At 39.1% G+C, this 13,211-nt stretch overlaps 1 protein-coding gene across 1 annotated transcript in view; it reads left to right on the top strand.

Annotated features, from left to right (window-relative positions):
• Window positions 1-13,211, top strand: part of TMEM39A (transmembrane protein 39A) — a 37,144-nt gene that overhangs the window by 20,280 nt on the left and 3,653 nt on the right. Inside the window, exons 6-8 of the mRNA XM_025375520.1 lie at window positions 8,293-8,641; window positions 9,406-9,593; window positions 11,536-11,656. Of these exons, the coding sequence (XP_025231305.1) occupies window positions 8,293-8,641; window positions 9,406-9,593; window positions 11,536-11,656 (658 nt within the window). The remainder of the gene's footprint in view (window positions 1-8,292; window positions 8,642-9,405; window positions 9,594-11,535; window positions 11,657-13,211) is intronic.

Raw genomic sequence — 13,211 nt, 5'->3', positions numbered from 1 at the left:
ACGATACTATAAAAGAGTGAAAAATGAAATTCTTCAAATATAAATGAAGCATTTGGAAAATTGGGAAATCCATGAGCATGGTGAACATACAATTTGTTTTCTAAACTGGAGTACAGTTGGGACAACAGGCATAAACCAGGACTACTCCTGGGGAACCTGAAATGTAGGGCTGTCTTGCCAGTGGAGAATATTTTAATTATCTCTCTTCATCAAGTAAAGGCCCCTCTTGCTGTCTGTAGTTAGACAAACGGTAGTTAATTTTAGATGAATGCAGTGGTTCGAAAACCAGTCTTACTCTTAGTTGGTCATACTACTTTGATCTTCTGGTTCCTGTAACAAAATAACAATAAGTAGTCCTCCGTTATCCATGGTTTTGATTTCTGAAGTTTCAGTTACCTGAGATCAACCAAGGTCCAGAAACATTAAATAGAAATTTCCAGAAATATATGACAAATTATGTTTTAAATAATTTTAAATAATAATTTTATTTAAATAATTATTTAAAATTATGTTTTAAATAATTTGTCATACATTTATGTTTTAAATAATTTGTCACTATTTATGTTTTAAATAGTGTGCTGTTCTGAGTAGTATGGTGAAATCTCTCGCCATCCCACTTTGTCCCACCAGGATGTGAATCATCTCTTTGTCCACCATGTCCATGCTGTGCATGCTACCTGCCAATTAGTTGCTTAGTAGCGGACTTGGTTATTAGATGGACTGGCATGGTGTCACAGGACTTGTGTTCACGTGACCTTTATTTTACTTAATATGGCTCCAAAGTGTAGTTATGCTCACAATTAGGGATGCCAAAGGAAAGCTGTAAAGTGCTTCCTTTTAAGTGAAAAGGGAAAGTTCTTGACTTAATAAGGAAAGATGAAAAATCATGCTGAGGTTGCTAAGATTTACTGTAAGAATGAATCTTCTATCCATGAAATTGTAAACAGTATGTTGTTATAATTGTTCTATTTTATTATTAAATCTCTTACTGTACCTAATTTATAAGTTAAAACTTTATTGTATGTATGTATATATAGTATAGGAAAAAACAGTGTATGTAGGGTTTGGTACTATCCATGGTTTTAGGCATCCACTGGGGTGTTGGAATGTCTTCCTGCAGGTAAGAGGGTCTACTGTATGCCATATTCAAGTGCTGTAGACATGTATATGTATTATGATTGTAACTAACATTTTATTACAAAAACTTTTAAACATTCAACAAGGTTGAAAGAATTTTACAGCTATCACCAGTGTAATCCTCACCTAGATGATTCTGCCTATTAATGCTTTACTATAGTAATACTTACCTGTCCATCTCTCCATCCCTGTATCCATTAGTTCATCTTACTTTTGATGCATTTCAAAGTTAAATTTCAGATCTCAGTTTACCTCCCCCTAAATACTTCAGCATGTATGTATCATTAACTAGAGCTCGATATTTGTTTACAGCTTTTTTTTCTTTTGAAGTTAAATTCATATAAATAAAATTCCTGCCAGGCGCGGGCTCAAGCCTGTAATCCCAGCACTTTGGGAGGCCGAGGCAGGCAGATCACCTGAGGTTAGGAGTTTGAGACCAGCCTGGCCAACATGGCGAAACCCCGTCTCTACTAAAAAAGATTAGCAGGGCGTGGTGGCGTGTGTCTGTAATCCCAGCTACTCAGGAGGCTGAGGTAGAAGAATCACCTGAACCCAGGAGATGGAGGTTGCAGTGAGCAGGGACTGTGCCGTTGAACTCCAGACTGGGCGACAAGAGCAAGACTCTGTCTCAAATAAATTAATTAATTAATTAAATTAAATTCCCAAATCTTGTGTATATGGAGTTTTGATAAATGTGGACACACCTGTGTGACTTAATCCCCTATCAAGAGTTCAGAGCGTTATGCATACTCAACAAGATTCTGTCATGCCACTTTCCCATCAAACCCCACCACTGTCCAGAGACGGTTGCTTTTTTTTTTTTGAGACAGGGTTTTGCTCTGTCTTCCAGGCTGGAGTGCAGTGGAGTGATCTCAGCTCACTGCAGCCTTGACCTCTCAGGCTCAAGCGATTCTCCCACCTCAGCCTCCCAAATAGCTGGAACTACATGTGCACACCACCATGCCCTGCTAATTTTTTAGGGTTTGTTTTGTTTTGTTTTGTTTGTGTTTTTGTTTTGTAGAGACAGGATTTCACCATGTTGCCCAGGCTGAGGAGTAAGTTTTTTCTTTTTCATTCCAGAGTCCTTATTACTATATCAGTAGTTCTCAAAATGTAGTTTCTAGAACAGCAGCATCAGCATCACTTACAAATTTGTTAGAAATTCTCAGAATCTACACCAAACCTACTGACATAGAAACTGGAAAGTAGGATCTAGCAAGTTGTGTTTTAACAAGCCCTCAAGGTGATTCTGATGCATGCTCAAGTTTGAGAATTATTGCTTTATATTATTTATGGTGCTGAAGTGTTAGCGTGAATTTATGTGGGTAATTACAAAGTATAAAATCAAGTCATAATCAGAGATTGTGCTAATAAAGATGACAGGAAGAGTCTATTGGTTATACTATGGTAGGTCTGATTACATTGTTTAAACAGTTATGTAAGTCACTCATCAACTGAATTCATTAATATTACCCTTGTTTTCTACAAATGAGTTATCTATTACAAACATTTTTCTTGACTGATTTCACATGAGGAATATATTTTACATCAATTGTTTCTATGTTTATAGATTAATATTTCAACTATTTGAGTTGAAAATAAATGTTTAGTCATTCTCCTTACTGGTTGAATGAGAAGATTAACCATATCTGATTTGAAAGGCTAATTATAGATATATTGAAGAACATTTTGGCCAAGTTTAAGAGGATTACCATCATCAAGATGGCTAACGAACTTTTCTGTTTCAATTTAAGTATATAAAGAAACTTACTTATTCTTAGAGGCTCTCCACACCCCTTAAAACAATGAAATAATTATGTAATTTAAATGCATTTTAGTTTTAAACATACAGGCATACCTCAGAGATATTGTAAGTTCTGTTCCAGACTGCTGCAATGAAGCGAATATAGCAATAAAGCAAGTCATGTCAATTTTTTGATTTCCTAGTGCATATGAAAGTTATGTGTTCACTATACTGTAGTCTATTTTATTTTATTTTATTTTTTGAGACAAGGTCTTGCTCTGTTGCCCAGGCTGGAGTACAGTGGTGCAATCACAGCTCACTGCAGCCTTGCCCTCCTGGACTCAAGCAGTCCTAGGGGACTGGGACTGTAGGCGTGTGCTACCGTGCCTGGCTAATTTTTAGATTTTTTGTAGAGATTGGGTCTCGTTTTGTTACCCAGGCTGGTCTTGAACTCCTGGCTTAAGATCCTCTTGCCTTGGCCTCCCAAAGTGCTGGGATTACAGAGGTGAGCCACCATGCCCAGCTTTACGCTATCTATATTCTATTAAGTGCACAATAGCATTATGTCTTTTAAAAGTACATATCTTAATTTAAAAATACGTGATTGCTAAAAGATGCTGATGAGCATTTAAGCCTTCAATAAGTTGTAATCTTCTTGCTGGTAGAGAGTCTTGCCTCAGTGTTGATGGCTGCTGACTGATCAGGGTGGTGGTTGCTGAAGGTTGGGATGGCTTTGTCACTTTCTTAAAATAAGACAACACTGAAGTTTGCTACATCAGTTGACACTTCCTTTCATGAAACATACCTCCGTAGCATGTGATGTGTTTGATAGATGATACTTTACCCACAGTGGAACTTCTTTCAACATTGAAGTAATTTCTGTCAAACCCTGCTACTGCTGTAACAACTATTAAGTTTATATAATATTCTAAATTCTTTGTTGTCATTTCAACAGTGTTCACAGCATCTTTACCAGAAATAGATTTTATCTCAAGAAACAACTTTCTTATCCATAAGAAGCAGCTCCTCATCTGTTTAAGTTTGATCATGAGAGAGTGCAGCCACATCTTCAGTCTTCACTTTTTTTTTTTCTCTAAACAGGGTCTCACTCTGTCGCCCAAGTTTGAGTGCAGTGGTATGATCACAGCTCACTGCAACATCTGTCCTGAGCTCTAGTGATCCTCCCACCTCAGCCTCTCACATAGCTGGGACTACAGGTGTGTGCCATCACGCCCGGCTAATTTTTTTATTTTTATTTTTTTGTAGAGGTGGGGTTTTGCTATGTTGCCTAGGCTGGTGTCGAACTCCTAGGCTCAAGTGATCCAGCCTTCTTGGCTTCCCAAAGTGCTGAGATTATAGGCGTGAGCCACTGCACCCAGTCCAGGCTCCACTTCTAATTCTAGTTACTTTTCCTACCACATTTGCAGTTACTTTCTCCAGTGAAGTCTTGAACCTCTCAGTCATCTGTGAGGGTAGGAACCAACTTCCTCCAGATTTGCTCATGTTGATATTTTGACCTCCTCTCATAAATCACAGATGTTCTCAATGGCATTTAGCATGGTGAATTCTTTCCAGATGGTTTTCAGTTTACTTTGCCCAGATCCATTGGAGGAATCTCTATTTAATGCAGAAATATGTTTTGCCTTACAAAACGTATTTCTTAAATAATAAGATTTCAAAATCAGAATTACTTCTTGATCCATGGCTGCAGAATGGATGCTATGTTAACAGGCATAAAAACAATCTCCATCAGAGCCTTTGGTGACTAGGTGCATTGTCAGTGAGCAGTAAGTAAGTATCTTTTTTTTTGAGATGGAGTCTAGCTCTGTTGCCCAGGCTGGAATGCAGTGGCATGATCTCGGCTCACTGCAACCTCTGCCTCCCAGGTTCAAGTGATTGTCCTGCCTCAGGCTCCCAAAGTGCTGGGATTATAGGCTTGAGCCACCACACCCAGCCGTACATAATATTTTTAAAGGTATCTTTTTTCTAAGCAGTAGGTTCAACAGTGAGCTTATTAGTAAACCATGCTATAAACAGATGTGCTGTCATCCAGATTATGTTATTCTATTTCTAGAGCATTGACAGAGTAGATTTTGCATAATTCTTAAAGGTGGTAGGATTTGAACACTCGGAGGCCATTTAGGGTTATTAGTTGGCCTAATTTCAATATTCTTGTGTTTTAGGGAGTAGGGAGGCCTGACGTGAGGGAGAGGGAGAGGGAAATGGCTCATTGATGGAGCAGTGAGAACACACTTTCATCCATTAAGTTTGCTATCTCATATGGGTGCAGTTTGTAGTGCCCCAAAACAATTACAGTAGTAATATCAAAGATCACATTTCGCATAACAGATGTAATAGTAATGAAAAAGTCTGAAATATTGGGAGAATTCTCAAAATATGACAGAGACACAAAGTGAGCACTTTGGAAAATGGTACCCCCAGATATGCTTGATGCAGGGTTGCCACAAACCTTCAGTTTATAATAATGTGTCTGGGACGTGCAATGAAGTGAAATGCAATAAAATGAGGTCTGCCTGTGTTAGCCTTCTTTACTTTTAAGAAGTTGTATAATCTACCTTTTATCTAAACTTCAATTTAAAAATTGAAAGTGTGAGAAATTTAAAATACTAGATTATGACAATAGCAACATATTTAATTTCCTGTTTATTCATAGGTTAAAATAAGAAAGAGGCCCTTTTCTGCCTCGTTTTTTCCCCCTTCGGTTCTCAAATAGTTTCTCATTAGGGTAAATTAGTCTAAAGTCTAACAGTTGTGGTTCCTAAGTGTGTCTTGAATTGGGTCCAGTGCTCTCCATAGTTTTTACTATTGCATTGTCAACCTTCTTCTGGTCTTCTGATAATCCATTCTTGTTCCCCTCCATTTCATTTTTATTGTAGCTAGAATGATTTTCACAATGGGAAATTTAATCATGTTACTAACCCTCTTTAAAAATCCTTTAATTAATTATTTTATTTACCTTACAAAGCCCTCCATTGTAGAGCCCAGTATGGGGATAGGGCAGGTGGCCTCACCCATAGAATGAGGGCCATGCAGTTATGTGGCAATGAGACTACAAAGAAGGGTAAAGAATTGGGACCATCATTGCAATCTACCACACACTCTGCCTCTTATCCCCATCCCTACACCTACACATGCAGCTTGTGTTTTGGCAGCATTGAACTTATGATGACCTGCTGTAGCCATCACAAATATGCACATATGAGAGTTTTTTTGTCTAATACTTCTATCTCTGACTGGGTGTGGGGGCTCACACCTGTAATCCCAGCACTTTGCAAGGCCCAGGCGGTAGGATCACTTGAGCGCAGGAGTTCAAGAACAGATTGAGCAACATAGGGAGACCCTGTTTATACCAAAAATAAAATAATTAGCTGCATGTAGTGGCATGCGCCTGTAGTCCTAGCTACTTGGCAGGCTGAGGCAGGAGAATTGCCTGAGCCCAAGAAGTTGAGGCTTCAGTGAGCCATAATCTCGCTACTATACTCCAGTCTGGGCGACAGAGTAAGACCTTCTCTCAAAATAAATAAATAAATGAAAATTAGAATTAGGCCAGGTGTGGTGGCTTATGCCTGTAATCCCAGCACTTTGGGAGGCTGAGGTGGGCTGATCATGAGGTAAGGAGATTGAGACCATCCTGGCTAACATGATGAAACCCTGTCTCTACTAAAAAAATTTTTAAAAATTAGCCGGGCGTGGTGGCAGGCGCCTGTAGTCCCAGCTACTCAGGAGGCTGAGGCAGGATAACGGCGTGAAAAGGGAGGTGGAGCTTGCAGTGAGCCGAGATGGAACCACTGCACTTCAGCCTGGGCGACAGATGAGACTCCGTCTCAAAAACAAAAAAAAATTAGAATTAATACTTCTACCCCTACCCCCTCATGTCCTCCCAAGGGCACATTCACAGTGGATCCCAGAGCTAATGCTAAGAATGTTCTTAATTAGTTACAAGTAACATCTGTTCTCCCTGTGTAGAAAACTATGGATAAGTGTCATTTGTTCAGTTTGTAATAAAATATATAACTAAATATCTTTTTTTTTTTCTTTTTTTTTTTTTTTTTTGAGAAGGAGTCTCGCTCTTGTCGCCCAGGCTGGAGTGCAGTGGTGTGATCTTGGCTCACTGCAGTCTCCACCTCCAAGGTTCAAGTGATTTTCCTGCCTCAGCCTCCGAGTAGCTGGGATTACAGGCACGCGCCACCACACCCAGCTAATTTTTGTATTATTAGTAGAGGCAGGGTTTCACCATGTTCACCAGGCTGGTCTTGAACTCCTGACCTCAGGTGACCCACTTGCCTTGGCCTCTCAAAGTGCTGGGATTATAGGCATGAGGGACTGTGGCTGGCCCTAAATATCTTTTTATTTGCTATTTTTCATATCTGAATTTATGTCCGTGAAATGAGCATTTAATTTATAATACCTAGGTCACAATGTGGAAATTACTTAATGAGGACTTGAAGTATTTAAAAAAATTTTAAGGAACCAGCAGTTGGAATACTATAAGAAGTTATCAAAAGTCTCAAAAATATTCACTTCTGTAACCAAGTAATTTTACTTTTAAAAATTCATTTGTACTTCTAGAATGACTCAGAAAGAAAACACCAAAACTGCCCCAGAGTTAAAAATCAAATAAACATGGTAAGATCTGTGGAGAAAAATAAGCAGGAAAGGAGAACTAGGGTCGCCTGTGGGAGTGGGATGAGTGATACAGTAGGGAGGCAGGAGGGTCCCCTACTAAGAAGGGGACATTTGAAGTGAAGGACAAGCTGTACTTAAATGACCAAATGTAAACACGTGTTAGGAAAATCCTTATCACATTGTTATTTATAGTAGTGGAAAATAAGAAACAGCCTAAGTTTCCAGCAAGAGAGAAATGGGTAAATTATGGCATCTCTATATGAGAATACTATTGTATCTTTAAAAATTGCCATAGAAAAATATTTAGACTTGAGAAAATACTCAGTGCACATGGAAAATACTCAATACACACACATGCACACATGCAAAGTTAAAACAGCAGGATACAAAACACATTGTACTGTATGAGGCCAAACATAAAAGGAAAAAAGCATATGTAACTATATATAAAGTTTAGAAACTTTATATTGGAAATATGTGCATCTAGTTATAAAAATGAGTATTGCTAGGTGATGAGTGTTTTGCCATTGTGGTTTTCTGTAGGTTCTCTATAATCTACAATGAATGTACACAGCTTTTATGGAAAGAAATTGAAGAGCTCTCCAGATAATGAATTTACTATCAGCAGTGCCCCTCTTGAGTTATGTTTACTCTTGTGGGTCCTGACTATTTTATTGACATAAGTTGTAAGTTATATTGACATAACTTATAAGGTGTGATTTAAGGTGGTATCTGGGGTCTCATTTTCACACTTTGTTTTACAGGTTTGGTGTTTATGTTCCTCTTTGCTGTTTTCATCAAGATAGTAGAGCTCATCTTCTTCTCACAGACTATAACTATGTGGTTCAGCACCAGGCAGTAGAGGAAAGTGCCTCGACTGTGGGAGGCTTGGCCAAATCCAAAGACTTTCTCTCCTTGTTGCTGGAGTCTCTAAAAGAACAGTTTAATAATGCCACACCCATCCCCACCCACAGTTGTCCCCTATCTCCAGACCTCATTCGCAATGAAGTAGAATGTCTGAAAGCAGATTTCAACCACAGAATCAAGGAGGTTCTCTTCAACTCCCTCTTCAGTGCCTACTATGTTGCATTTCTCCCCCTGTGTTTTGTGAAGGTAAGTAGTTATCTTACTTTTATGTGCTTCCTGGATCTGTGTGTGAATTACATAAACTGGGTATTTCTTGTTTAATCCCCCTTTTCTCTGTCTCCCCTTTGGCAGCCTGGATGGTGGAGTTCGGCTGCATCTGGAGTGCACTAATACCGCTCCTGGTTGGCGGATAGGTATTTCCATATATGTGATGCACCCGTGGTGGTCCCCTCTTTTTTTTTTTTTTAAGTATTTTTAGTTTCTGGGGAGAATCAAAATGTACTTATAATAGAATCAGTATGTAGTAGCTTAAGCGGACCAAGGTTTCAGTAAAACTCAGCCTGCTATGGTTGATCTTAACATGGTTGTCAGGAGTTTCCTTGAATTTAATCTAACCTTTATCTAAACTTCAGTTTACTTCAATAGAAAAGAAAAATGGTCTGGATGTCACTTGGGCCCAAAATCTTTTGGGACATTTTAGTGCCCTTTCTTTACCCATTCAGAAGTACTTCTGCAGCCGGAATGGTCCTTCAGAGAACACTCAGTTCTTCTAGAAAGGAGACACTTAAAATATAATCGCCTCTCCCTCCCATCCCTAACTCATACAGCCAGAAAGTCAGGTTGAAGGATTGTGGAGGACTCTGCTCTTGAACTTTCTGCACGGACAGCAGGACCACCAGTGCATGTGTGATTCAGTGTGGCATTTGTCTGCAGGGCATATGTACACGCACCCATCCCTGCCTCTTTTTACCAGTGCATGTATCATTTCTCTCTCTTCTGATCTCTTCCAGAGTACCCAGTACTATGACATGCGCTGGTCATGCGAGCACCTCATTATGGTGTGGATCAATGCTTTTGTCATGCTCACCACGCAACTGTTGCCATCCAAATACTGTGATTTGCTACATAAATCAGCTGCTCACCTGGGCAAGTGGCAGAAGCTGGAACATGGGTCCTACAGCAATGCTCCCCAGCACATGTGAGTAAGCTAGAGGGTAAAACCATGTAACACTTTCTACATGCTGCTGATCATGTTTATTTGCTTTGTATGTCATTCTTGCTCTTGTCTTTGAACATTTAATTTTTAGTTTTTGTCTTACATGGATGCTTGTCATCATGCTAAACTGAATACAAGGGACATTAACTCATTTCCACCACCACCCCCAGCTTCTTAAATGCGTTCTACCTTTCAGCTGCCCAGTCACTCTTAGAGTGTATAATTTGTCTCCCAAGCAATGCAATTGGAGTTTTCTTTCAATCTTACCCCTTTGCCCAAATGCAAAGAGTCATATATTTTATTCCTCTTTAGAAGACTTTAAGATTTGTCTTCTCATCTTCATTGCCACAGCTGAGTAGTTGCTAGCTACTCATCTCACACTTAGCTGGAATATGCTTCTCTCATTTTTTTCTTTCTAATACATGCAGTTTTATTCTAGTAATTTTCCTTACCTGTACTTTTTTACTATTATTTTCTTTCTAAACTCTCTACTGAATATTTCCCTGCTTCTCCTGTGTTTAAGTGAGAACTGTGCCTGACTGTGAGTTCTTTGGAAGAATTTTTCTTGTTGTGTTCCCCCTTATCAGTCATTACTCCACATGGCTCCTGTGATCCAAAATGGCTAACATTAGGACCGTTTTATTCTGTCACTTCTGAGTCCTTCATCATACTTTTCTTTCAGACCCAAACCATCTTCATCTTCCCCCTTTTGTAATTCGAACATTTCACAAATTTCATCTCCTAGAAATTTTTCCCTAGTTAAGTGGGACAGATTGAGGTGACCTTCCCTTTCCCTCTCCCCCTGAGAGTTCTCCCTTCAATTATCTGCCTTGATGTCTGATACAGATTAGCACAGGCCTTCAAGCCCAGGAACTGAAAGAGATTGGGCCAGGCTGAAAAGAAACCCGACTGTGGGCAAAGGACAGATTTCAATAAAAATTGAAAATACAATCCACAGTACTAGTACTGTACATCTTCAGGCTACTGATGGCACATGGCCATGAGGTGTATCATCACTTTAATGCTGGTAAGTGTGAGCAAGGCCGGTGGAACATTTTCTGAACTGGGAAAGCTTCAGGGTGCTAGAATTTTTTTTTTTTTTTTTTTTAAATAACATATCTAAACTGCCTCCCAGTTCTTACCCTAGGAAACTAACCTTTCCAAAATCAGGAAGAGATGAATTAACTTAGATTTTTTAAAAAAAAGCTTAACCTGAAGATCCCTGTCCCCACCCAAACTCCATTGTGCTGGAAAGAATGAAGCTGCTGCTTCTGTAACTTCTTTTCCCCCAGAGAAACCTATAAAAATAAACCACAAAAGCAGTGAAAAGTCTGTGTGTGTGTGAGATGTGTCGCTGTGTTCTACTGTATACCTTCTTACAGTTGTGAGGTATTTGAATTGTGTGATAAGCAAACTGATTTCCTATAGTTTTTTGGGATGTAATTCTGCAGTAAATGTCATGCTAGATTGACAATGTGCTAATTTCTCCACTACGCTTATTACCATCAGCTTTCTCTTCTTGTTTGTTCCCTCTAGCATTTCCACCAGTAGACTGCTCACTTGGGATGGAGATGACAGTCTGCCTGCTTACACACTATTTTCTGGCTCATAGTGTGACTCATAGCCACACTATTTTCTGGCTTACACATTTATGTCTGCTCATTCTTCTAAGCCTCTTAAGTCCTTTGACACTGAGTTAACTGTACTTCTTTGCAACCTCTGTGTACTATATAGCAATGAATTTAAAGTAACAAATCCTTTCTAAAACTACTCCAGTTTGACCATGGAATTACTGTATTTTCAGAATTCAGGCAGATGAAGCCTTGATTGTTTAATTCCTTCCATTAAAATACAGCTGGCCTTGCCAGATACTATCTTATCTGTAATTGCCAATATGCTAACATTGCATTTCTTTCTCCCTTAGTTGGTCAGAAAATACAATATGGCCTCAAGGGGTGCTGGTGCGGCACAGCAGATGTTTATATAGAGCCATGGGGCCTTACAACGTGGCAGTGCCTTCAGATGTATCCCATGCCCGCTTTTATGCAAGTACCACTTATTTATTTTCAAACATAAGCTTAGGGGTAAGTGTTAGGAGGCCACCTGTGTGGAAGCATGTAGCATAGTGTGTAGCACATACTAGGAAATTATTACAAGGTAATTATTGCCACTAGCGTAACAGTGGTCCCTGTACTTTGGAAATGTCTTCTGAAGGGCAGATTGAAGATCATATACCATTATTCCAGTTTTAGTGGCTTAGCTGGTTTCTGTAGTTACATTGGTATTTGTTGAATCTAGTATTACTTGAAACAAGTAGGCAGTTATCTAAGACTCCTTTTTCATCTTACCATTTTTGTTTTGTAAGAGTTTGGTTTAGTGGTATTGTTAAGATATACTGTATCTGTGTATCCATAAGTGACATTTAATATATTAATAGTGTGGTAGTTTTATTTTTAGGTATTTGTCATATATGTTGTTTCTTTAAAAAGGCTTTAGCTTCCCCTTTGGAAGTCAGATAAATGCCATCAAAAGGAAAACTTAAAAGTTAAAAAAGGAAAAAGCAATAGAAACTCACTATATCCAGTTTCTGTTCCATTGAACTCATCCCTTTGGTTATGATCTATTTGGTCTTTCAGCCTTCCAGAAATTATCTGTACAAGACAAAAGTATATACTTATAAAAGAAAGACCAGCTGACCAATGCGAGTGGGGAAAACTAGGTGCCTGTGGGTGACTGTTTATAGTAAAAATGCCCATAGTGCAGTGCGTTGCTTTTGAAAGGGGATCATATTCTAAACAAGAATTGAAGATCTTTTTAAAATACTTGCATCTCTTTCTCCCTCAGTCCTTCCCAGTTCCTGTGAGGGGGGTACATGGACTTTCTGGTTCTGCAGGTGTTTGTTACTGAGGGACACTTCAATTAAATATTGGGAACTTGCACCATGCATGATGCTTATAAATACCATGGTAGGGGAATGCAGAGTGGGGCAGGTTGGGAGGAACATGGGGAAGGTGAAAGGCCCTTGAATGAGAAAATGACAGGCATCTCCTTGACGCCAGTGGAAATGCCTTAAAGTGGAGGAAAGGACTTAAGTCACAAGTACATGAGCATTTGATTTCTGTATAGAATATTTAATTCAGCCAGCTGAATTCTCTAGGCCATTAATGACTTCTGTTGGTCCTTGCTATCTCCTTGAGACCTGTGATAGCCAAATAGTTCATTAGAATTTTCTGCTTGAAAATTAGGTATTTTCCTTGCTAGCTTTGGACAGCTGAAAAATCAGATGGAATCCATGGAAAGAAGATTAGGCAAGTTGATTTATTACTGATTTTGCAGGACTGGATAGATAGTTAAATCAGTGCTTCTCAAAGTGATCCATGGGCCACCTGGCCCACTATTTTTAAAAAGTGATTCAGGGCCCCTATATCAGACTCCTGAACCAGAATCTCTGGATGATCCCAGGAATTGGCAGCATTTGTGGATTTGGAAATGATTCTTAGGCACACTGAAGTTTCAAAACAGTCATTTAAAATGTGCCTATTACCTATCGCTGTCAGACTCCAGGTTAAACATTTTCTTCCTCTTGAACCTGGAAACTTA

Source organism: Theropithecus gelada, chromosome 2 (genome assembly GCF_003255815.1).
Source record: "Theropithecus gelada isolate Dixy chromosome 2, Tgel_1.0, whole genome shotgun sequence".
NCBI lineage: Eukaryota > Metazoa > Chordata > Mammalia > Primates > Cercopithecidae > Theropithecus > Theropithecus gelada.
Note: the sequence above shows the minus strand (reverse complement) of the source record. Positions and strands in the feature narration are given on the sequence as shown.